The 26,712-nt window shown below is 46.5% G+C and overlaps 1 protein-coding gene across 7 annotated transcripts in view; it reads left to right on the forward strand.

Moving 5' to 3' along the window:
* The window catches only part of cntn4 (contactin 4), a 150,596-nt gene that overhangs the window by 56,114 nt on the left and 67,770 nt on the right, over positions 1-26,712 (forward strand). For all 7 annotated transcript variants that reach the window (XM_086197551.1, XM_086197557.1, XM_086197574.1 and 4 more), the window contains exon 5: positions 15,054-15,149. In XM_086197551.1, coding sequence (XP_086053677.1) covers positions 15,054-15,149 — 96 coding nt within the window. The remainder of the gene's footprint in view (positions 1-15,053; positions 15,150-26,712) is intronic.

Consider the following 26,712-nt stretch of genomic DNA (forward strand, 5'->3'; position numbering starts at 1 on the left):
GGGGTCTTGGGTCGATGAGCGCTTGGATGAAAATGTTAGGTGACGTTCCTATTTCAGATTTCAGTGACTAAAACGAGCAATAATCACAAGTTTGATGCATTTTAGCTAAAATACTAAAACGAAATCAAGACCAGCGGCTCAAATACATTTGTTTGAATGTAAACTGCACAGAAACAGGTGTTTTCACTCTGAAGACGACTAAAATACTCTGACGATGAGTGAACCAAAGCTTGACCAAGTAAAAGGCAGTTGAGGGAAACAAGAGATGATGAAAATAACAGAGACATGCCTCACAGTACGTTAGAATGAGTCCACTACAGACACCACATGTCCACTGTCACAGTGACCTCTACCCCCAAAATATTTTTAGCTCCGTTCCAGTGGACATTGTTGCCAAATCAGTAGACGTTCCCTTGAGGTGTTCCTGAGATGTCGTCTGCTCAAGAATGCAGCAAACACACCAATAATCCAACACACAAAGCTGATGAGGTACAGCAGCAGGAAACCACCTGGTGAGGAAGAGCCAGTGGCCACGAGCTGGAAGCCCAGGGGATTCACTGGAGCATCGGCGCCTCATTTTCTTGGCAGATTTTAGTCATTTCTGTCACAATGGACCTGTATCGCTCCGCTCCATCAGCAAATCCTGCTTGCTTTCTTCATTCATGCTCGCTGTTGGAGTTTATTACAGAGCTACAATCTTCAGCCATATTAACTTCCACTGATGACATCAGCAAATGTCAGTCGTCAGCCACACCCGTGACAAACTACTAGCAAATCGACAAAAAAAACCTTGTCAGATGGGCAGAAACATGGCGCCGCAGCTGGTCGCAGATCAGTTGGTTGAACACATTCACCCTGTCACCTGCTGAATATTCAGCATGCCATCGTCCTCATGTGACCAGAATCACTGCAGCGTCATGCAACTGTAAAGACGCATTTACTGCGAAATGATGAGTGGGCCGCATTCATACAGGCGTTTAACTGCACTCAGAGCAACTTTACAACACACACACACACACACACACACACACACACACACACACACACACACACACACTCATAGCTGCTTCACAAAGTCCCTCCTACCAGAGCTATGTGCATCAGATGTTCTTCAGTGGGGTTTAAAAGTCCTCATTGCTTTACCATAGCAGCTTCTTTAAAGCACATGAGCACAACGCGTCTTTGAAATCCTAATTATGATAATTCATGTCAGAGGAATGGAATCGAACCGGAAGCAGACGTGCCTCCGCCCGGCTCATGTGCTGGACCTCGTTGGAGTGTTTCGCATCGGTGCCTGCTCTTTGACCCTGAGCGGCCGGTCGCATCGACGCAAGGAGCTTCACAGCAAAACTCCAAGAAGTGATTCAGCATTATTGTCTCAGTATCGAGCTGATTTCTGTTCGTCAGGGTAACTGATGGTTTGTCAGGTCCTGATGAGTGTGACAGCCTCCGGGCGTCCGATTCCTAAAGCAAGCGTAAGTCAATAAGCGTCTACTGATGCGCCACTTATCAGACAAACATGAGCGATGACATTAACAGCGAGTGACTGATGCTCCGCTCAGATTAGATTCTGAGGTTTGGCGTTTGGGGACAAGGCCGGCGATACGTCTCAAGCCATATGTTTGGACCTGGCACCAGCGGACAGTCAATCCACACTCTGATTCCACAACGAGAGGATGACAGTTCCATCGATTGTCGCGCTCTGACCTTACCAGCCTCCAGCTGCTGTCAGAGTCAAGGCGCACACGTATGAGCAAGTGTCATCTGTCTTCTTTATTACTCCTGGTATGGCTTAATTAACGGCACATCATGATTGAATGGTGAAGGTTCAAGCGGATAATTTAAAGTGCAACTGGTACTGCTGGTGAGTGTCATGTCATCTTTTATAAAAAAAAAATGTAAGGCTACTTACAGGATTTATTCTGCTCTGCTTGGAGGTGGTTAAGACTGCTCTTCTCCTGCTAGTCATCTAATTCCCACCTGCACACTTTAGGTGTAAATGCTGTTTCATCACCTGTTCTATTTATCTCCTGTGAAGATCATGACCTTTTGTTGGAAATTAGTTTAACGTGTAATTTGAGTACAAGTTTGACAGGCGGCAGACCTCAAGTCTTTGCATCTCCAGTGAGCCCAGTTGTGTAATTACTGCTGTTGGAGACGAGAGAAATGACTAGAATACACCGGTGAGGGCCAGTGAGGAGCTTTGAAGTAGATTCTGGAGTAGCAAAAGTATTTGACTGAATATTCTTTAGCTTCGTTGAGCATCAGCAGCTTCTGCTGAAAAGAATGACATCACGCTGGTCTTCTCAAACCTGTTGAATCGGGAATCAGCAGAGGACCGCGCTACTGTATCAGGCTTGGACACGAGACCGTTTTACATCCGGACCGAGACAAAGAGGAACACGAGCGCTTCACTCGACGCAGCCCAAATCCCAACATCAACGATTTACTTACAGACAAAAACCAAGAAATAGATCTGACCTGAAATAAAGAATATACAAACTGACTTTGCTCACTGTAAATTTGACTGAAAATAATATGTTAGCAGTCATATTATTTGATGCTAATGCTATTTACTTCGAATTTCACTATACTGAAATGACAAAACATATTTTGCCAAATCTAGATGAATTTCCTAAATGAATTAATAGTGAGCTTTCAAGTGGAACAGGAGCTGTGGCTGGAGCAGGTTCCTGAACCTTATCCCACTCTGGTTCTTCACCTCTGCTCTGTTTTCTATGCAGATGATGTTGTGCTGTAGATGCTGGGCTCGGTGTAGGTGAGGGGCTTCGGTTGCGCTCGCTGCAGCGCCCTCTTAGGACGAAACAAGAAGAGCATGGGCTGGGTGGGTAGACAGAATCAAGGCTACGACAACCTAAAGGAAACAGTGTGAAGAGCTGTCGAGTCACCCAGCGTCCTCACTCACAGAGTCCGCAGCACCAACCCAGAAATCCTCCCTAATAACAGCACATTATAGGACGGCCCATCGAGCAGATTTAAAGGCTCCAGTGTTCTTCTATGAGGACGTAATACGTCTGTGTGGGGAGAGTGTGGGAGCTGGTAGGATCAGAAACACTGGGAACAGGACAGAGGCTGACATTAAGCTCACAGGGGGAATCGGTAGCGGATGGTGGGAAACAGACAAATACAGAAATCAGGGTGTCGTTATTGATGACCAGCTGACCTTTGAGGTACACGTGGCCTCGGTCTTGTCGATACGCCCTCTATGACACCAGGAGGACCAGACTAACCTGACAGAATGAGCCACGCAGCTTCTGGTGCAGGCCCTTGTGATGTCATCATCGACCTCGGCTGCTCTCTCCAAGCAGGCCTCCCTGGTGGACGTTTAAACCTCTGCAGATCCAGAAGCAGCAGCTTGTCTGGTCGTTAACTCGCCCAAAACTGGACGTCACCCTGCTGTGAACGTCTCCTCACTGGCTTCCAGCCGCAGCTCGAGTCAAACTCAGACCTCTTCTTGTGGCTTACAAAGCAGTGACGAGAGCGGCTCCTGCCTACCTGGACCTCTCATCCAGGTCTACACTCAGCACTGCCAAAGCTGAATGTTGAAGATATTGTTGACGTTGAATTACTGGTTGTGGTTCGTTGAAGACAAACTACAAACGGCAAGGAAACAAATCTAGAGTCTAAAGCCTCAGGACCGAGCTAAATATCCAGACCGGATGTTTGACTGTAACAAACTCTCTGATGAACTTGAAGGAACGTAGATTTGCGACGACCTGAGAGGGTTAAGTGAGCTCGTTTCTCTCCCTTTCGCTGCTTGTTATTATTATTAATTCACTAGCTTTCCACTCTTTTAATTAAAATGTTCGACACTCTCACCTCACGCGTCAGCTGGAACCCGTCAGGCCCAATGGGCATAAACGCAGTAATTTATCACGTGTATATGTAATTTAGAAGAGTAAAAACAAATACTGTTCCATAATTTCACAGCAGACGCAACCAAGTGCAAGCAGTATTTCAACATTTTCAATAGCAGCAGGACTCCACATCACCCTGAGCGTTGGTCCCCCAGAATAAACCAGTTTATGGCTCATGACTGTACGTTGGACCGCCTGTAAAAGCTGGTGCTAAAACCCGGACAGTGAGTCATTTCAAACATGAATTCTTGTGTGTGGGGGAGTATTGTTGTTCCTTGCTCTGCCTAATCACGCTGTTGGTTTGCTGTGTGTGTGTGTGTGTGTGTGTGTGTGTGTGTGTGTGTGTGTGTGTGTGTGTGTGTGTGTTGGGGGCTGGCTTTTCTTTAATTAAATAGGCATCTGTGGTGTCTTTATCTTGTTCCCAGTGACTAATCTTTCTAAGAGGCATTATTGGCATTGTTGCAGTCCCGGTGTATTTTCTCCCGGTGATAGGACTGTAGCTTCGGTTCGGACCTGCATGTGGAAATATGGACCAAATACCAGCTCAATGTAAATACAGCGTTCAATTTCATATTGAAACACCGAATGTAAATGACTCTTCCAGAGTGCTGAAACCAAGGGAAGCCCTGCAGGCTGAATTTGTCTTTGTTAGCCGTGTGTGTTCTTGCTCTCTGAACTTGTACATCTTCTATATTCTGCAGACACGAGTAAACACACCGTACAATGAAAGCTGGCTCTCCAATATTGTTCCTCTGCTAACATTTGCTCCGCGATGCCTTCAAGGTTATTCTTTGAAACTGGCGGGACTCCAAACACTCCAGCCTCTTCCTCGGTGTGTCACAAACTTTTGATGGATGATGCTACTCCTGGCGAGGGTTGTGGCTGTCTACCTCCCGAGGCAAGGATAACTGATGGGCAGTGGGCGCTCCCACTCAATACTGGCTGCCCTTGATTAGTATGTCAATTGATTCTATATCAGTGATTATGTAAAAGACGTACAGCCATAATTCACACTGATGAAAGGTTGTTTATTCAATATGGGAACGGCTGCGTCGGCCTGTTACGTGGGTGGCGCCGGCTGGAGGAAATGATGATGCACGGATGGAGAGAAAAAAACAAAACGTTCAGTTGGTTATCAAGCGTCTTTATTGTCTCATCAGTGTCAGACAAGCTGCTGTTTGCTCAACAATGAGAGGGATGAAGATTCCTGATGTCACCAGAGTCCACGGAAGCCTTAAGGGAAATATGAAGACCTCGTTTAAATGCAAATACACACGAGGACCCCTCCCCCTCCGCTCTGACTGAGATAAGGAGGTGTAAATATCCATGGTATCGCTCCATCAGCAGGCATCAGCCGCCCGCAAACACAGCGCCGGACAGGACGGACTGACTCCCGTCTTAATGAGCTTAAATGTTCTTAAGATACTTTCTTTAGTCAAGTTTAGTGAAAGAAGGAAAAAAGAGGAAAACAACAGAAGAAAGATAAGAAAAACAAAGGAAATAGAAATCAAAAGAACATCAACTTGCTTTTTAATTAGAGTCGACACAATAATTGTAGATGTGTGTTCTTCTGGAGCGGCAGGTCAGAGAAGTAACTTGAATCATAGAAATCAGACGGCAGGGATTCTGACAGGAACAACCGTCGTCACAGTCATTGATCATTATTCCACGTCTACGTTTCATTGGCCGGACGCTTCTGTCCACGTGCCTCAAGGATATAGAAGGAAAATTGTTTGGGATTGTCTTCCGTACGTCGAAGTTTGAGTTCAAAATTTAGAAAACCTTAATTGAAGAAATTAGATTTCTTTTTTTAGGGCCGGCGTGGCTCAGAGGTCGCGTGGCCGTCTAGCAACCAAAGGGTCGCTGGTTCGATCGCCACTTCCTCCGGTGACTGTGTCCAAGTGTCCTTGAGCAAGGTACTGAACCCCAAACTGCTCCTGATGACCCTGCGATGGACTGGTGACCCGTCCAGGGTGAACCCCGCCTCTCATCCAATGTCAGCTGGGATAGGCTCCACCCACCCGCAGCTCTGAATGGATAAGCGGTATAGAAAATGTACGGATGATTTTTTTAACAGATTATTTCGTTTCATTTTGGCAGTGAGGAGATGTTGTGAATGTTTCCTGCGTCATCATGTCTTCGTAGGTCTGCACCCGTGTTTGTCGGGTCAAAAAGGTAAGAACCCGTGAACGAGGTCAGGTGTGGAGGTCAAGAAATGTGTGCTGTCGATGCGAACTCGCTAGAACTGGACTGTGCTGCTCCAGTTCCAATCACAAACAACATTTCATTTCATGTACCGACATTTCCTTTGACCGGTACTTGTAACAAACCAGCCCCCCCCCCCCCCCCCCCCCACTGACCACAGCATTATGTGCAGGATCTGCTCAAATCCTACAGTTTGCCTCCGAACCTGAGTCCTCCCTCCAAGATAGGAAATGTTTAAAAGTAGCAAAAAGATGCTCCTTCTGACTCTGAGACACGTGTGGTGGCCTTTATCCACTCCCAGATAAAGAACGGCCTTACGGAGTGGTGGTGGTGGCGGCGGCGATTCTTGCGGTCGCCATCGGACAGCCCTGTGGAAGTATGATAAGTTGCGCTGGCATTTCGAAGGCTTCCATGTCTGGGATGTGATCATCAGCCTAATCTGGATCATTGTTTGTAATGTCAGCCCAGATTTACAATAATTGATGCTAATGGAGGTAGATGGGACATCTCGTTTACTTGTTCCAAGGCTATTAATCATTGTTAGGCGCTTCCCGTCTGGAAATGACACCCAGGCTATTGTGTGGAAAACATTAGCAGACAAATTTTATCATTTCAAATCTGAAAGGACGTGCACTCACTGTGGTGCTTTTATGTGCCATACACACGCCATTTCAAACCACCAAATTGTTTGCTTTTATGCTTTCTTTTTGAACTCAAAGTAAACACGTGCGCAGCTGTGTGCCGTCGGTCAAGCCCCCTGCGATGTCCCCCCGTCTGAAGGCAACTGCTGTGCCATGATGTAAGTTAGGCTTTTTTCCTCAGACCCTTTTTCACAACAATGCTTCTTTTGCTCTTTTTTGGCTGTCAGGTCAGGGCGAGCGGGGGGGATTTTTAGGCCTACCGCTACATGCTTTCAGCACGGGTGAGGCCACGACTGGTAGACATCACCACTTCACAAATCACAACAGCTTTGATGTCAGCCCCCCCCCCCCCAAAAAAAACGCCCCAAAATACTTTTTTGGGAATAAATTCAGTACCTCAGATGTCTCCTGCTCTTGTCCTCTTTGTTCTCCAGGCTCATTTTTAGGGAGGCTTGGGGGCTTTTATCTAACCTTCTATCGTGCCTTCAGATGAAAGCAAGTGGACACTTGAAAACAAACCCTGTTTCGCCATTTTGTTGGAGCCAGGCTTTTTCAACAGAATCCAGCATTCTGTCCACCAGTTCCTGCTCCGTTTGATTAAGGTGGTCTGCATGCATGTCTTTTATTCCAGCATAGTGCATCCGGAATAAATATTCACCTACAGAAGCAGAGGGCAAGGAACATCCCAGCAGCCCCTCCATCGGGGGTCTTTGATGAATATCAGCAGCTGGAGATGGAGCCCACTGACAGCAGGGAAGTCAATTAACCCTGCTACATTCATCACCTTTGAGTGACAGCTAAGACATAACCAGACAAGCTGAAAAGTAGCAATTTGTAAAATATTACAAGCCATAAAAAAAAAAAATTGCCCAATTTAAGCAGGACAGCTCTGAATCCAAACCGTCTCTGCGGTGGATCCCGATACGCTGCCTGTCTTTGTGTGTTTTAGCTCCATGCACTGTGACACACTTCTGTCGTCTTGTGTGCTGTGTAGAAATGAAACGGGACTCCTTTACCACTGTCAGCACCCTGGCCGTGTTTTCACAGCTGAAAATGAAATCAGAGGGAAAGAGGTTTGCGTGGACAACCGGGACAAAGACGCACACGAATCACCTGAGTGGACAGACACATTATGAATCCGTATTAATCCGAGGCTTCTTTGAAAGTCGATAAATATTCATACATGAGATGCTGGACGCAAGAGACAAACCTCTCACAAGAAGAAGAACTCCGTCTGATGGAGATGTTCTTGCAGGATGTGCTGGCATCTCCCTCCGTCAGTCCAGAAACACGAACGCAGCTGACACCTGTAGAGGAGCGCAGGGTTAGAAACCGGCCGATGGATTCAACCCAACGCTGACATCATTACGACTCTGCCTGCCGGATCATATCAATCTATGTTCACACAGACTGGAGACTGTCTTTCACATGCTCACTAACTGTACTATCTAAATGTTTTTTCTGCCAGCATCACGTCTTTGTGATTCCAGATGGCAGGAAGAGCTCGCCTCTCATATCTACCTTTGAGCCAACGGAGACTGATGGCTGGCAACAGCTAAACTGTCCAGAAACATCAGTAAACAAACTGGTTTAACCCACGTCTTCATTACACAGCTGGAACTTTTCTGGACTGTCACTTGAGAACCATTGTTGTTATTCAGGCCTGCTGAGATGAGAGGAGCCCTCAGTCCACACCGACGCGGCAGACGGGTGACCTGTGCATTAGAAAACAGCTTCTAATTTAATTTCATGTGATAATACATGGGTGGCCCGGTGGAGCAGTGGTCCTCACTGTGGCCCCCCTCCAAGAAGGTTGTGGGTGGAGCAGTGGTCCTCACTGTGGCCCCCCTCCAAGAAGGTTGTGGGTGGAGCAGTGGTCCTCACTGTGGCCCCCATCAAGAAGGTTGTGGGTGGAGCCCCGGCTGCAGCACGGGGTCTTTCTGGGTGAGTCTCCATGTTCTCCCTGTTCCTGCTGGGTTCTCTCTGGTACTCCAGCTTCCTCCACAGTCCAAAGACATCAAGAGGGACCAGGTTAATCCAGACTCTAAATTGACCGTAGGCGTGGCTGGGAGAGCCAATGGTTGTCTGTCTCTATGTGTTGGTCCTGCCATGGACTGGTGACCTGTCCAGGGGGAAGGCTGCTGGGATAGGCTCCACCCCCACCACCCTGAACAGGAGGAGAGGGAGAAGATGGAGGGAGGGATGATGGAGGGATGGTGATAATACATGCTACTACATCCAAATATCTAATTGTCTCCTTGAATACTCCCTGAAAACAAGTTCTTCAGAAGAGCATTGGAAGCTCCTCTGCTGTTTTAAAAACCGAGGAATCCGAGTCGGACTTGCAGGAATCGGCTTCTCGTGGCCCCGTCAATGAGGATGCTCCCACGCTAACAATCCTCGCTCTGTTCTTTAAGGCAGGAAGATGAAAACACTGTTTGAACAGGTTAAAAAAAAAAAGCAGGATTCGCTCATCAAGCAGTCGCATCAGTCAGCCAGACGTGAAGAAGGTATGAATATCGTCTGACGCTGACGCTGAACACTTGCTGTGATAAACTGAACTCAGATAATTCCAGAATTTTCCCTCAGTTGGTTTTTTTAACATTTCAATACCAACCCCCCCACCCCCCCTCATCGTAAGATAACTTTATCTTATGATGCCTTGGGGCTGTTTCTTTACAGATTGACTTCCAAGTTGAAGACTACAAACAAACAAAATAACTAAGTCATTAATAAAGAATCAGAAACACATTGTAGATAATAAGCTGTTCTATGGTACATTGTGAATAAAGTAAGAACTGCCAGCCATGACAAACAACCATGGAGCGCTCGCCCTCTATCTCTCTATCACACACACACACACACACACACACACAGAAATTGTCCTAAAGTAACGTAGTGCATCCAAATAACTGCTGATAACTCCGATGAAGAGACAGAACAGTTTTTCATTTCTTTGCTCCTCTTTCTTATTCCACCAACAAGCAGGACGTCGGCTCCTCGTCCTCACAGCAAAACTCACCAATTAAAAATGACGACGTTCTTTACTTTATTGCCATGCGTTCTGGACGTCTGCTCCATCTCTGCGCCAGCGTGACCTCCAGCTGTGTATGAGCCGCTAACAGAAGGATACCATCGTCTCTGTTGATACTCTGTGACAACACCTTCGAAGTGCATGACCTCCCAAAACGGCACCCGCTCGTTGTCTACAACACGCCGGTGAAATCGGACCCTGAATCAGCTCAATCTTGACGCTGTGCTTCTCGCTAATGCCACAGAGCTCCTTTCACCTGCAGGCACCTGCTTTCAGCCGAGAATAAAAACCTTCAGTTTCTGTGCATTCAGACTTCCTCTGCTTGATGCCAGGAGCACTTGCATTCACTCCAGCTGTTCTACCATTTTGTCCAAGACCAGCTTTCAGTTACTTTGGGTCTGCTTTTCTTAGCAATGTCAGGCAATTTTGATCTGATACCTTTTTCCTTTTATTCAACAGGCCCACAATTCCCTAGATGATTGATAAACTCAAAAGAAAGGCATTGTAGGCGGTTGATGGTATCGGGGTTAAAGGCGTTTGGTAGCAGCAGGCAGGTAACGACGACCATTGGTAGTGTTAAAAACGTTTCAAGTGCTACACAGTTGTTCTCCAGCTGCACAAACATACGCCGTCATCACGGCGGAATCTGCTGATCAGCTGACGGGCAACTGGAACACCAGCATTGGCAGCTGCAGTACAACCGGCTGGGGGGGGGGGGGGGCTAAGAACGGACTCCGCTCTGAGTCGATTCGCTTTTAAACTGGAGTGTAAATGTGCCGATGTGGATCTAGAGTCCTCTGCTGCTGACAGGAGGACATTCAGCCTGCCGATGCTTCTCTCAAACAGCCGAGGGCAGGGAGAACGGAACACACGACCAACTAACATCACGATAACTGTGGCGTCCCCGAGATGAGCGAGTTCAGTGGTGTCAGTGAGCAAACCAGGTCGGTTCCTATATTTTAGTGGCGTTGCTGGTGTTTTATTGACATCATAATTGTCTCCATGTGGCTGAAGCAGGAGTTTTTGCCAGCAGTTTTAATATCTCTTCAGCAGGTAAAACCAATTGACCCTGTAAGGTGACAAATCTGGTATTAATCTCCAGAAAAACATGAGCGATTGCTCCCTTAATAGGACTTAAGAGTCTGACCGAGCTATTAGTTAAACTACGCTTATGGCTTAAGACGAGATTTATGTGAAAAGAAATAATTAAAGGCTGCTTCTTAATTGACTTGTCCTGCAGCCAATATGACGCATATTAACCGACCTTATAGTCCTCTTCATAAATCAGTGAGCCTGATAATTTTACATTTGGACCACTCGGAGCTGAACTAATCAGTAATCTCATTTGAAAGTGGGCTGGTTGCAGTTTTGCGGCGAGCACGTCTGCAGCAGGGGCGTTCATGTCTGCGCTCGCAGTGACGCCGCATTTCACAGAGCAAAGTTGATTCAGGTTAATGTGAGGATAAACCGAGGGCCGGCGTGGCTCAGAGGTGGCGAGGCAGTCTCGTAAACGAAGGGTTGCTGGTTCAATCCTCACTTCCCCCAGTGACCACGTCCAAGTGTCCTTGAGCAAGATACTGAACCCCTAACTGCTCCTGATGGCCCTGAGACAGACTTGTGACCCGTCCAGGGTGAACCCTGCCTCTCACCCAATGACAGCTGGGATAGGCTCCACCCCCCCACCCACGACCATTAACAGATAAGTAGTATAGAAAATGGATGGATGAAGGATGGATGATGGATGGATGGATGAATGATGAATGGATGGATGATGGATGGATGGATGAAGGATGGGTGGATGGATGGATGGATGATGGATGAAGGATAATGGATGGATGGATGAAGGATGATGGATGGATGGATGAAGGATGATGGATAGATGGATGAAGGATGATGGATGGATGGATGAAGGATGATGGATGGATGGATGAAGGATGATGGATGGATGGATGATGGATGGATGGATGAAGGATGAAGGATGATGGATGGATGGATCTGAGCGATCTCACCTGTCTTCGTCGAGTCATTCACGAGTCTGCTCTGATCCACAGCTCCGTCTCCACTTACACATAAAAGTACAATCAATCTAATAACATGTTTTTAATTTATTCATCAAAATTAATCAAATATGTCAAGTTTGGCCATCACAGGTTGTTATTTTTCAGTTCTGAGATCTGAGTAAACGTGACTGAATCATCAGTCAACTTGAGAGGTGGGAATCTTTTCATTTTCCGTTCACAACCCTTTCATCTGTCTACAGGAAACGACCACCCTAACAATCACGCATAAAACAGCGCCTCTCACTGGTTGTAATTAGTTGATGAATGTGTTATTTACCAAATCTATTTTAAATTCAACATAAAAACTTGGTTTGTTTCAAACACAACCAGTAAGACTTGAATTCCTCCTGAATCTATCAGCGGTTTTCCCGTGGAAGCAGACAAACCGACGTCCCTCGCCGGTTCAGACCAGTGGCAGCGTGACCCCTCGGCGTGAAGCGTGACGTACAAGAACGAGGCTCCTCCTGCAGTCGTGGCCTGCGATAGTTTTATCCGTTGTCCCATGAGAATTAGTTCAGTTAAGAAGCTCGTTTGCTGTGGAAACCAAAGCAGAATTATCAGTGCAATGTTCGGTGGGCGTGATGAATGAGAGGTCACCTGCCGGGCTGTTAAAACCCTTCATGCGTGATGCGCCACTGTGGAAACCCCTTTGTGTTGAGCTGCACGGCTGCAGACGCTGGACGGCTCATCGTGGTATGAGCGTCGCTCGTACTTTTAACTTGTTTCATAATGCAGTTGGCTTGCGTGGGACCTCCCTTCATTTGGTGCAACATCCAGTTCCTGTTGTTGGGGAAACCAAAAGTTCTGATTCTTTTCATTTTCTCCCCTGAAGGTCCTGTGACGTATTCAACTACACTGCAGATTAATTTTGCATGTTGCGTCTCATGCAACATGCTGTTCAGAGCGCCTCATTGAGTGTGACTGTTGAAAACAGGGAAGAAACACACTTAGATCTGATCGTGATGCAGCACGAGGCAGACGGCAACAATTTGCTTCAAAAATGCCTGAAATTCACATAAATTCACTGTTTGTGTATTCTAGCAGGCACACACTCCCTCTCCATGAAACTTGTTAACCAATTACTGCAGTCGTCCGTTCAAAGTCACAAGTAAGGATCTTCACTTCGCTCCTCTCTAATATGTATTCTCCATCAGTCTTGGATATCCACAACACACACGCGCACACACACGCGCACACACACACACACACACACACACCCAGAGGGGGTGATTTGGCCTGAGGCAAAGCCAAAGGCTGTTTACCACCTGACGTTAAAACTTGTTGCTCCAGAAACGCTGCCATCCATCCATCATCCATCCATCATCCATCCATCATCCATCCATCATCTATCATCCATCATCCATCCATCCATCCATCCATCATCCATCCATCCATCCATCATCCATTCATCTATCCATCATCCATTCATCTATCCATCATCCATCATCCATCCATCCATGCATCATCCATTCATCCATCCATTCATCCATCCATCATCCATCCATCATCCATCCATCCATCCATCATCCATTCATCTATCCATCATCCATCCATCCATCCATCCATCGTCCATCCATCCATCCATCATCCATTCATCTATCCATCATCCATCCATCCATCATCCATCCATCCATCCGTCCATCCATCCATCCATCCATCCATCATCCATTCATCTATCCATCATCCATCCATCCATCCATCCATCCATCCATCATCCATCCATCCATCCATCCATCATCTATCCATCATCCATCCATCCATCCATCCATCCATCCATCCATCATCCATCTATCTATCTATCCATCCATCCATCCATTCATCTATCCATCATCCATCCATCCATCATCCATCCATCCATCCATCCATCCATCCATCATCTATCCATCATCCATCTATCCATCCATCCATCCATCCATCCATCCATCCATCCATCATCTATCCATCATCCATCTATCTATCTATCTATCCATCCATCCATCATCCATCCATCCATCCATCCATCCATCATCCATTCATCTATCCATCATCCATCCATCCATCCATCCATCTATCCATTTTCTATACCACTTATCCATTAAAGGTCACAGGGGGAGCCTGTCCCTGATTTGGCTCAGAGGTCACGTGGCCGTCTAGAGACACTGAACCCTAACTGCTCCTGATGGCCTTGTGATGGACTGGTGACCCGTCCGGGGTGAACCCCGCCTCTCACCCAATGACAGAAACACTGGCGCTTTCTTAAATATTTTGGTCTCTAAAATGTTGCTTGGCACTGAGAGTGGCTGTGGTTCGGCTTCTCATAGACTGTGACCAGGGCTCTTAACCCTCAGAGCTAGTGAGCAGTACACCTGTCAGCCGTAGCTTCCTCCCACAAAGCCTGTGACCCTCTGGAACTTTGAATCCGGTGAGCTTTGTAATGGACTAGCAACCTGTTGTGAGTGTTAGCACATCTGCTGCCGCTGCACAAGGTCCCAAAGTTACACTTCACTCCAAGAGTGTAATTCAGCGACTCATTCAAGGAGTCTTGAGTTCTCGAAGTTGTTTTCCCTCTTGCATCACATCTTTGTGACTCCAGAATGCAGAAAGAGCCTTCCAGACATATTTACCTTGAAGCTAATGGTGACTGATGGCTAACAGCCTTCAGTCACATCAGTTTCCAAACTCTCAAACTCATCGTTAGGTATAATCCAGGTCTTCCTTTTCCAGCTTTGTGCCCTGTAACCCACAAAGACTTGGACTTGAGCTACAACAAATGAACGATTCATTCACTCATTCACCCTCGTGTCAAACCAAGGAGTGACATTTGTTTTTAGCTCAGATGGCACTGTTTGGGGCCTCATGAGATGAAAGAAGACGTGGGCTGAATGCTCCTGGTCCAGGGCTCGTTCAGAACCAACTGGCTACTGACAGTTTAAGATGCCAAACTGGAAATGTTTGTTTGTTTTTAGCTCAAATCAAAGTGTTTGTAGAGGAGTCGTTCTGGACGGTGTTGTTGTTCGCCGCCATAGTGCCAGACCGGAAAATGTAAATTATAAGGAGCCTCAGGCTGAATGCAGCTGGCTCCTGATGCATCCTGGAGTCAGTACACCGATTTGTGAGTACTTGAAAGGCAGAAAAACTTTTTGGATGAAGTATCATGAAAAAAGAAAAGCAATTATTTTCCCATCAAAGCTTTGAGGATTTGATGTTCTGACTTGTGAAAAAATTGCTAACCTTTTTTGTCGTTGTTATTTTTCAGACTTGGAAAACTTCAAGACACACAGAAGAAGCTCGGTATCGGTCCGAGAAGGCCAAGGGGTGGTCCTGCTGTGTGGCCCGCCACCACATTCCGGAGGTAAAGCCGACAGCCAGCTGACCACTGAGAAACTGTAGCAAGCTGTCACACAGAAGTAATCAAGAGTTTACATTGTTTTGCTTCAAACTGGTGCAGAGTCAGAACCACATGTTCTCCACCAGTAATCAACACCTACTGTCTGCCTGGATGCGGGCGACAGGTAGCTGAGTCGGAGGAGGTGGCGTGTTGGTTAGGTGTGATCAGACGCGGCTTCGCTCTCAGGAGCTGCACGGGCATCTGCAGCCAGCAGAAACTCACGGAGCGCAACACCGATGTTCTGGATGTGAGAATCCTTTTATAGCCATAATGACGTAACCTCCCACTCACCATGAGCTGGGACATCGTGAAAGGAAATCTATTTTATTCACCATCCATTCACCAAGAAGTGCTACCCAGTGGTGTGTGATTGGTGGAGCCACAGCAGCCGCTGTTGCCCTGTAAATGTTCACCGCTGCTGTGATTGTTAGCAACATGAGTCGCCTTGAACAGAAGCTTCCGATATTCTGTATTCATAAGTTACAAGTTGGCGTGCTAACAGCCACAACAATGGTCAGGAATGTTTTTTTCTTGCTTGGGGAGGGGGGCACTCTCAGGAAGGTTATTGTGCAGCCGTCACTTCTCTCTGTGTCCTCTCTATTAGTCAAAAGGTCACTTCTGGAAGACCGGCATTGTACTTTAGAGGGGACACTTTGGGTGAAACGTTCTTCAAAAGTCTACCCGTAGGAAAACTGTTCTTGTCTCGAACTTTCATTTTGAGTGTGTGTTCTTGTAGATTTTGGCTGTTTTCCTCCAAAGCAGATATGTAATTTCAAGATTCATCTGGGATATGTTGAGGCTCAAATTTTCTTTAAATCAGAATTTTCTTAAATGACAGTGGAGAAAATAATAATAAATGAATGGGAAATGAGTATCTGGAGCTCGAGCCAGTACAAATGCAGACGGTCGCTGTGTCTCCACCCACCACATGTCCTCATACCAAGAGAAAAAATCCTCATCAAAGATTAAGATGACACGTATAGAGCCCATCTTTAGCCACGCTGGTGCTCAGTCGGGCGCAAGCATCATTGCTAGCATGAGCTGAGACACCTCACGTTTTCCCGCCAAGCGCGCTCGCCTAGAACAGTGGTTTTACCCACATACCACCTCAGGGAAAATGGAACTCTCCAAGTACCACGATTATGAGTTAAACTACAGCAGCGTAGCGGCTCCTTTCAGCTCCAGCAAGGGATTTGCATTCGACATTATTAACATTATTTGCGTTATTCACGCCGCCCAGTGAGTATACATGCAAATTTGCATCTATTGGCCTCTCTACGTAGACTTTACATGTAAACTTAACACGCGAAAACATTGACGTCGCATTTGTTGTGAACACACCTGAGGGAGATATAAATGGAGACACTCACCCTGGCTCCATGCAAGGTCTTAGAAATTCTAAGAAAATTCAATAATTCTACTCTCTTTAAAAACAGCAAGTGATGTCTTCATGATTGTTTTGCTGATAGCTCAGTTCGCTCTTCCCCTGCTTCCAGACCTCACTTTGAACTCATCATTTATGAGCTTTGGCTTCATGTAAAGCCATGATTGATATGAATGGTCTTCATCTTTCCCTCAGTAAAAAAAGAAAATCAATGTGTTTTTGAAAATATGAAAGTACAGGACACTTTTTCTTACACTACATCCACCATTAACCGAAGACCACATGGCATGAATGGGATGTACCACCTGACTGCTATGAAGCTTAATTTAGAGTTAAAGCTCGGTATTCTTGCAAAGTTCTTCATATTTTCTGCCTAATTGCAGCAGATGTGTCCTCTCCCCTTGTAGAGACACTAAACGCAACAGCTGCTTGGATTACCCCCCCCCCCCCCCCCCCATTGACAGCCGCTAAATCACTGATGCATCGCTCTGCTGCCGGCCTGAAATTGATTGTAATTGTTTGGAACTTGTATTCTTGGGAGGATGTACCTGGTGAGAGCCTGGCAAGCTGGGTGGCAGTCTGGACTTTTTAAAATCATCTGCAAATATTCTGGGTGACACGTCTGAATTTGATCCTGGAAGAACTTTGCCTCACTCCACTCTTTTCATATCAGACAGTTTTTGCTGAAGTGATCCAATTAAGGTTTGGGATTTTAAGACCAGCAGGGAAATAATTCCAACAGGTCAGGCTTCCTCAAGCACATGAAAACCCCCCAAGACACTCACTAATACACAGCCCTGACATGAGATGTCAGTTAGAAGCTTTCAGTGAGTTCCATCTCCCAGCTGTAATGGAGGCATCGATCGCCACGTCACCGGGTAAAGCTAGTGAACGGAGTTGTTGTCATTGTGGTCCTTCTGTCTTCAAGCCGGTCTTACGTAGGGTAGCTTGAGTGAGCCTGTAAGGCCCAGGTCGGCCCAGGATTTAGAGCAAACTGGCGCGGGGTGTTTGAAAAAAATGGGTTACAAATATCGGTGATGAAAAAATGTAAAAGAAAAAAAGAAAACTGCAGAATTGTTGAGCAGACCTGTGGGCGGCCATCTGCCTCAACCAGTTGAGGTAAAAGAGAGCAAGAAGGAGGGATGAGACTGTACGTTAAGAAAGGAATACATTTACAGGTCCAAATGGAACAGGCATTATTTGGGAAATCCTGAGCCATAAAAACCTTAGCTATAAAACTGGTGTTCAAGTGTGGCTCTTAACAGTGATGAATGCTGTTAGTCTGATGGCTTCCCTGGCTTAGAAACACTGTCTGCTGTGGTTCCTTGGAGAAAAGGTGTTTTCATGCTCTACTGGGTGCAAGAACTCAGGAAGCAGGACTGTCATCAATTTTCAGTTGTGCTATTATTTTACAATAAATCTGTTTGGCCTGTCAGAAGCTATGCAACGGTCTATGGTCTCACATAAATTCACTAAAACAAGATTACAAATGAGGAAAAGGCCAGCTGCAACTTATAAAGAGAGAAGATATTAAAAGAAACCTGGGAAATTGAAAAAATAGAGAGTGGAAGACAGTGTTGTATATCACAATAAAAGAAGATTCAAGGTCTTTTTGAGCAGATGACAAGACTTCCCCACCAGTGACAATTGATCAAAACAAAATTGAAAGTCAGTTTGAGTAGGTGGCCCTGTCCTGAAATGGCTCTCGGCCATAACAAGGTCCAATTCGCAAGTCAATTTCCTTGCTTCTGAATAGAAAGAATATTGGACAGTTTGGTGTTGCATCTGGTTGCAGGTATGATGAAGCAGAGAAACTACCACGAACCCTGAACACCTCACATGGAAAAAGATGATGCATATTCAGTGCTCTTGCTCCTCCATTGCATGTTTCAACTGGTCCTGTGTCCGCTTCTCTGCAGACATTCCACTGACATGGAGGGGATGTGTCTCTGTGCGGCAGCAGCGGCGTGACAGTCAATAACAAGACAATAATGAGGCAATAATGTCAGGCCACCCCATCCCCCTCCCCCCTCCTCATTACATTTTAATCAAATCCAGCATGTGGGTGGCACATTCCAGGAAGACCTCAGCACATCCCTATTCAGCGCCATATGCTTGCAGACCTTCCCGTAGCAGTGGGATGCCCTAGGCTGTGGTGGGTTTCCACCTGCCAGAGGGGTCTCTCAGAGGACACATTATGCATGGCAGACAGCTGTATGCTCATCCATGCAGAAGGATGTGTTCGGACAGAAGAAAGAGCCTGAGAAAGTGGGTGGGGACGGTGGCAGAGGGGCAGAAATTTCAAAGGACTTTGGAAGTATGAGAGTGTGTTTCCTGCACATCTGCTGTATAAGCCACGATTAGCCATCACGTAGTGGTTCGACTGTAGCAGATATATACTTAGCCACAGGTCAGTTACTTGATACGTGTCCCTCGACTGAGTGAAAGCCACTACTGCTCCAGGCCTCATGTCAATGTGGTAAAACTGTACTGTGTAACGAAGCTATAAAAATATACTAAAACAGCAGAACGTGGGTAACGTTAGAACGTAATCAAGATACCACAAGGGCCCAAATACATCACCTGAGTTTAAAGCTCACAATGCCACGACATGCGGAAGTTGTAAGTCAGTATGATGAGAAACTCCACTGCTGGTCATCTGTGAGTCCAATCGCGAGGCTCTCCTGGTTTCACTTCACTCCTAATGCGCTCCATTTAATACAAATCATTCCTGGTGGACAGAAGTAAATGCATGAGGGTTCTTTATTGGTGTCCCACAAGGGTTTATTGTAGGTCCGTTGTTATTCAGTAAAAGTCGTATGAGGTCTCCTGTCAGTTTGCACTGACATCAATATTTAGAAATATGCTGATGATGCGCTTGTCTATGATTTAGCGCCGATTATTAGTGATTGTCTGAATCGGAGTTTGAACTTCTTGGACTTGATTCATATCTCTTCTTTCTAGCCATTAAGAAATGAAGAAGATTGTATTTTGGTCTTAACGATTGCCTGAGGGTTGGGATCGCGTTAATCAACCACTAAGAGAATCTCTCTACAAACAAACAATAAAAACTCTCTGCAAGAAGTCACAATGATGATATTAAAGCACCGTTTTAAAATGACTCAACTTTCTTGTTTTCAAGGAATTACAAAATATGGCTTCTCCTTGTATCACATTAATAACAAGCCAATGCAGAAGAGCAACAACTCCAGGAGATTGGGTTACTCCTAGAAGACAAAGTAGTTTTGGCTGAGCTTCTCCTTCTGTTAGAGCCTCCCAGGATTGGATCAATTTACCACAACACAGAAGAAACAGTGCCAGCTACCATTCATTCTCCACAACAGTAACTGGTTGATTAGAAATCAAAGTTGGAAACATTAGAACAAGGAGGTGTTCAGTGAGCATTTGCTGTCTTGTGGTCTGATGTCATTGGGTCTGAAATAAAACCACGGGACTCCACTAACAGACATGCACTTCCAATGAAATTAAAATTAAAAGAGAGAGAGAGGGAGTGAGAGAGTAGCTAAAGCGCTAACTTCGACCCTGCTTTCCAGGCTTGTGAAGGTGCTCTTCTCATTTCAATGAAAACTCTCGTTTAACTTCTGCTTTATTTGTATAGATTTATGATCTTGGTATGAACTTGAAATCATGGAACTTCAGTGGGTCCAGCGTGGAGGAACATGCTGACCCAGTGACTGATGATGTATGGCGCTCATGTTTCCTCCATCATGGATTATTCTGTGGTTAATCAGATTAACAGATGACACATTTCACAATCTGCATGATCTCTTTTTACAGTCCCATATTGAGTCATGTTGCCATCTTCATCGTTCCGGGTCATCCATCTCTCAGAAATACCATCATATGACACTGCCACATCATCCGGGTCGAGACCTCAGAGCCTGGTCCTCAAAACCTGCACAGGTGTGACATCATGCAGTCCCTGCAGTCGATGAGGAGAAACTGGTGACAACAACATGACAGCATGACATGAGATATGCTGTACTTTCCAAGAGTGACACTCAAAGTTGATTACGATTCCTGATCGTGGATGTAAAGGTCACAGAAGCGCGCACACATTTCCCCCAAGACGCGTGAGTGACAGGCTTCCTAAATCTCTCTTAAGCTCTTTTACTCAGTGGTGATGTCGCTGTGCATCTGTGTATGAAAGTCAAAAAGAGAGAGAGAAGGCAAACAGATATGTGTGAGTGTGTGTGCATAGCTTTGCTGTTTCAATTTCATTATGAGCAGGAGTGTATAAACAGCTCCATCCTCTCTGCCAGGCTGCAGTCACACACCATGTCCTCGGGCTCCTGCTGCCGCCACAAAAACACGAATCCCTCGATGCCCTCTGAGATTTCATCCCAGAAGAGATGCGCTGTCACCTGCTGTGAGGGAGGAAAATAGCCTCTCAAATTCCCAAAACATGACAGCTTGGTCTATGTCAACTACCTTGCTTGGAAGCTCTGGACTGGTTCTGAAGCAGAATCACTGCGACCGTGGCTCAGCCGCCTCAGCGGCCGTGTTACTGTGTACGTCTGAGTTGCTAGCAAACTGCGTGAGCTTTGCGCTCCGTAAACTATAGGGACTCTTGATATCCTGTTTTCTGTTTCTTATTAACAAGCAACCAAGATTTATTTTTCCAACCGTTCAACAGGAAGCACTCGGTTCTAAATATTACACAAACAAAAACATAAGCAGTCTGTAATGATGCAATATGATGCAACTGTCCTTGTGAGTGGTCTGTATATCTGATGTGTCCTCATGGTGGGAGCTTTTTGACTTGACCTGCAGCAGTGGAGCTGAGCGACTGTAGCCATGTGTCTCACATGTGCAGGACCGATGGGGATTCTTGTTGTCCCAAACGTCCCACTGCGTTCAAACCAAGCTGCTGAAAGAATGATGCAAGCCAGAGCCTGCGCCGCAGCTGCAGCCCACAGACACGCTGTGGATGCTGCAATCTCCGCTCTGCCTTCAGAGAGTCGTGGTAGTCGTACTCGCAGGAGTTTGACAGGGTTCCCATTGAAAGTGACTTCTCCGTCATTTGGAGCACCAGTCATGGACACCTGTGTTATGGACTAATCAGAGGATTTAAGGTTGTTGTAGAATTATCTTTCATGATAATCAAGAGAAGAGGAAAGGAAATACCTGATTTATCAAACTGTGCTCTTCACAGTTGCCATGTGTGGTGATGTCACCATTCAGCCTCAGCTCACTTCATCCCATTTACAGGGACTCGGATGAACTTGTTCGTGATTTCAGCCAGGCTGTTGGCTGTCGAAGCAGAAACATTACATAGCTGTGGAACAGTTTCTGTAAGACCACCTGTCACCTGACCTTTGACCTCCAAAATCTTTTCAGTTCATCCTCAAGACGTTGAGGAAAGCAAACGAAGCGCAAGAGCGCAGAGAAAGACGGCCTGGAAACAGCCGCCGTGTCGTCATCATTTTGGAACAAGGACGTAACGCCTCGTCAGTCCTGCCTTTTCAAAAGCAGCAAAATATGGGTTGGATAGAAATTTGGATCGTATGGATCTCATTTTCCTCCAGAGATGAGTGAAGCAGGATCCCCATGCTCAGCAGCCACTTCATTAAGTCCACTTATGCATCAAATGTGAACTGATGTAACCTCGAGTTTTGCTGTACAAAGACAAGTGCGAGTGATTTAAAAGGGAGAGTGCTCATCGTGAACAGAGGTTCTTTTCAAAGCAGGAGAACGTTAATTTTAAATCGATGAGGCTTCGCTGGGATCTTGGGGGCTCCTGCTTTCTCTGCCCTCACTTGAGGTGGAAGTGGATGTGTGTGCTTGTTCTCTAGTGAGCCACGAACTCCTTTAAAACCTCCAATCTTAATATCACAGTCACGGGGCCTCATTCTTGAAATGTTCCGACACACAAAGGTGATTTTGTAATTCTCAGTTTGGTCGCACTGAGAGGACTCGCCGCCCGATGGCTGTTTGTGACTTCTTGCTAGTGTTTGTAGCTTCATGCTAATGGATGGAAGCCCTAAGGACAATATTGTGCTGTTCCACCTGCCTTGTCTCCACGTTCTCCAGGCTTGTCGAGTGCTGCCTGCTGAACATTTTGGCCCACATCCACGAAGAATAGATTCACCTGCCAATAGAGCCATGTTTTGAGCAGAATTATGTGTGTGTGTGTGTGTGTGTGTGTGCGAGGTGGCCTTTTTTAGCACCCTATCAACAGAGGGATTTGCTGTAATCATATGCAGGTGCTAACACGCCCACAAACTGGCCGCTGAGCACTATTTACTCCTCTGATTGCAATAAGCTGTGTGTGTGCATGCGTGCGTCTGTGTGTGTGTGTGTGCGTGCATGCGTCTGTGTGTGTGTGCGTGCGTGCGTCTGTGTGTGCGTGCGTCTGTGTGTGTGTGCATGCGTGCGTCTGTGTGTGTGTGTGTGCGTGCATGCGTCTGTGTGTGTGTGCGTGCGTGCGTCTGTGTGTGCGTGCGTCTGTGTGTGTGTGCATGCGTGCGTCTGTGTGTGTGTGTGTGTGCGTGCGTGCGTCTGTGTGTGTGTGCATGCGTGCGTCTGTGTGTGTGTGTGTCCAAGATCACAGTTGACACGACAGTGGTGGATTCAGACAGAAAGAAAAAAATCAGACTGAGAACTCAAAGTCGGTGCTGATGAGGTGCAGAGACGCACATCCAGACTCTGGTCTGAAAGCTCTGTAAGCTGGTGTGTAAAATCGTTCTCTGAAGCGCAGTGAGCCGGCCAACGATGGATATTAAGAGATAAGAAGGATAAAAAGTAAGAAAAGGGCCTGTTTATAATGACCTCACTTGTCATTCACTGTTTGCTCTCCTTTTCAAACTCCTGGGCAACCAAAATTGCCTCATGCTTTATATATTGATTGTGAATGGAGGGTAACATCCACCGTATACGGTCAGGTTTGGCGTGACACAACTGTTGTTGTATCTTAACTAAGTCACTGGATGTGTGTGTCCGTGCGTGTTCCTGACTTCAGGCCAACAGGAAGCCCGCTGTGACCCGTCAGTCAGCTACCGTTGTCAGGGTGAGAGCTGTGTTCATGTCTCAGGTTTGTGTGGGTTTTACTGATTTATTCTCATTTGTCAGGGAAGCTCTGAGTGTTTACTGGGTCTCCTGCACCTCCTGGGACTGAGACGCCCAGTGTGGACATGTCAAGGTGTCCATCCGCCCTTTAAAAACCTCCCAGTTATCATGAACACAAAGGAGCGTTGGTTGCAATTTGTCTTCTTCTTTTTTTTATTGTGTGAATGAAATGGCAAAAAAATAAATGCAAAAAATACAACGAAATGACCAAAAGTGTGTGTGTGTGTGTGTGGGGGGGGGGGGGGGTGCAGGGGTCAGGGGACACTTTATTCATGTTTACTTCTGCCTGTGAGGGAGAGAGACAGCGAGAGGGGGAGACAGAGAGAGAGAGAGACAGACAGAGAGAGGGGAGAGAGAGGGGGGAGACAGAGAGAGGGGGAGAGAGAGAGAGGGAGACTGTACAGGTCTGATATGCGGGGCTCACTGGTTTAGTAGCATCACTTTTATTCTGGTGAACTAGATGGTGTTTTGCATTGAGGCTCATTCAGTAGAAAAGGGCCAAGTCGGTGCAGAAGGTTCAGATATCCCTGATTTACATGAATCAAACGGAGAAGCCGTGCACTTCGTGTTCGTCTCAGCCTTCCTGTGTGCTTTGTGAATCACCCGGGGTTTTTTTTCCTCTCATTTACAGCAGCAGCGATGAAACCGTAGCAAAACCAGCGTTTGTGGGTCTGGAGCATCGTGCATCCATATCGCACCGACTTTCTTCAAGTTGTATTATTGTTAAGTTTAGGCACTGTGAGACGTACATCACATCCGACAGCATCATCCCCAACACCCCCACTACAACCTCCGTAATGAAGACAATGACTGACAGATTCTGTCAAAACAGAGTAACGATAGAATCAAATAACAAAAATGGAGACTTCTCATCATAGCCAGAAGGAAAGCAGATATGTGATCGTCTTCACTCGGTTCTCCCTTCCTCATCTCTTCTCACCACATTTTCATCACTCCCCCTCTTCACATCTCATTTCCTCTTTTCTCATTCATTCACTGTCTGTCCTCCATCATTTCCTCTCTCCTCCCCTCTCTTCACATCCAGACTTCCATTTCTGTCATCTTCTCAACGATTCTCCTCTCATCTCCTCCTTGCCCTTCATCACACATCTTCTTCCCCCTTCTGCTCCTCATCATCCCTCCGTCTCTTGTCCTGCGTCCTCTCACTGCGCTGCTGTGTCCGGCCCTCAGCTTTCCAAAACATTTGGTGTTCCTGTGTAGCAGGACTGTGCTTACAACTCCCACTCCATTGATTTGTCATCATAGCCTGACTGAGGGACAAAGGACACAAAGTTGTCTGTTTAAAAGCACTTTGAGGCAGAGGTGCTGGTTTGTTTTTTAGTTTTTCTCCTTTTTTAAAATTCTATCCATTTTCTTCCTCTTATCCGGGGTCGCGGCGGCAGCAGCCTAAGCAGAGACGCCCAGACTCTCCTCATACCTGCTTCACACTCAGCTGCAAACCGATCCAGTGAGAGCTGAAGCTCACAATGAAGCCAGCAGGACCACATCGTCTGCAGAAAGCGGAGACCCGATCCTGCAGCCACCAAACCGAAGCCCCTCAGATTCTGTCTCTAAAAGTTACGAACAGAATCAGTGACAAAGGGCCGCCCTGGCAGAGTCCAACCCTCACCAGAAACAGGTCCAACTTACTGCCAGCAATGCGGACCGAGCTCTGGCACTGGTCATACTGGGAGCAAACGGCCTGAATCAGGTGGTCTGATACCCCATACTCCAAGAGCACCCCCCACAGGATTCCCAGAGGAAGTGCACAAAACAAATGAGACCGGTTGGGCAAACTCCCATGTAGTCTCGAGGACCCTGCCGAGAGTGGAGAGCGGGATCAGTTTAGTGGGGTCATGGTATCAAAGCGCACAGTAGAGGAAGAAAGCCAACGGGCACCAAGAACACGGCTCCCCTGCACGAACAGAACTGGACTCGTGCTCGAGATAGAATCATTTACTTCAGCAGAATCTGATGGATGATGTCATCGCTCTAAGTTTGGTTGATCTCTGTGTTTGTGCAGGATCAGATGCTCCACATTCAGAGGTCAGTGTTAGTGTATGTAGTATCAGTAATACTGTCAGCACTGGAATCATCCCAGCGTCTCACGTACCTCACGTATACCAGCTGTGAATGTCCCCCCCCTCTTGGGTTCCCCTCAGTCTGGACCCTGCTCTGGCTCACCGTGGCTGTGGAGAACCTGCAGGACCTTCTGACCGGTCACTGCTGATGGAACCAACATGGTAACATCACCAGTTGTACTTTTCTAAACAGAACTCTCTGAAAAGTGTTGGCGTCTCCCACATGTACAGTCCCGCGCCCCTCCTATCAGCTGTCACTGTGTCACACAGCGGCGGGCGGCGAGCGGCTGCCAGCTCCTGTCTTTTTCAGCGCCAGCCACATTAATAGCCTAGCCGCGCTCCGCGTACCTCCTGATTACTGTGTTTCATCAGCGACCTAATGCTCATGACCTCTATTTTCCAATGGTTGAGACCTTTAAGGGGCACTCAGGACTATGTTGTGTGCATTTTGCCTCAGAGAACTTCTTTTTTTTTTGGCTGCCCTTTGTGCTCCCACCTGAGGTGTGAGAGAAAGCGTGTGTGTCCTGTCCAGTCGTGGAAAAGAAGCAGTGGAACAGAAGGGCTTTGAAGTGCTGCTTCCCTGAATCAGGGACTCTGAAGCCTCTAATAGGAGCAAATCTGCTCTCTGTTGACTTTGGGATTTTTTTGCGTCTCTGTTGTGTTTGGCTGAAAGTAATTAGAGAAAGTAGTTCATGTTCTACCCTGTTGACTCGTCAGAGCAGCCTGTCCCCCTCGTGATTGTAATACCAGACAACCAATGCCCGTAATCAGAGAATTATTCCGTCTGCGGAGGGACGAGTGTGGAGCGCTTTGTTGTAAATGTGTGTATTTTGCAGCATGCCCACGTTCTGCTGCTTTGTAATAGGATGATTAAAATGCATTTTATGGTCAAACTGTGCTTTTGCATGCATTATGAATATCAAATGATGAGGCAGGGGAAGCTGATAATATATGATGAGTTAATTTGCAAAAA

Source organism: Aulostomus chinensis, chromosome 3, assembly GCF_037954235.1.
Source record: "Aulostomus chinensis isolate RoL2024-O1b breed Wild chromosome 3, RoL_Achi_v1.0, whole genome shotgun sequence".
NCBI classification, from domain to species: domain Eukaryota; kingdom Metazoa; phylum Chordata; class Actinopteri; order Syngnathiformes; family Aulostomidae; genus Aulostomus; species Aulostomus chinensis.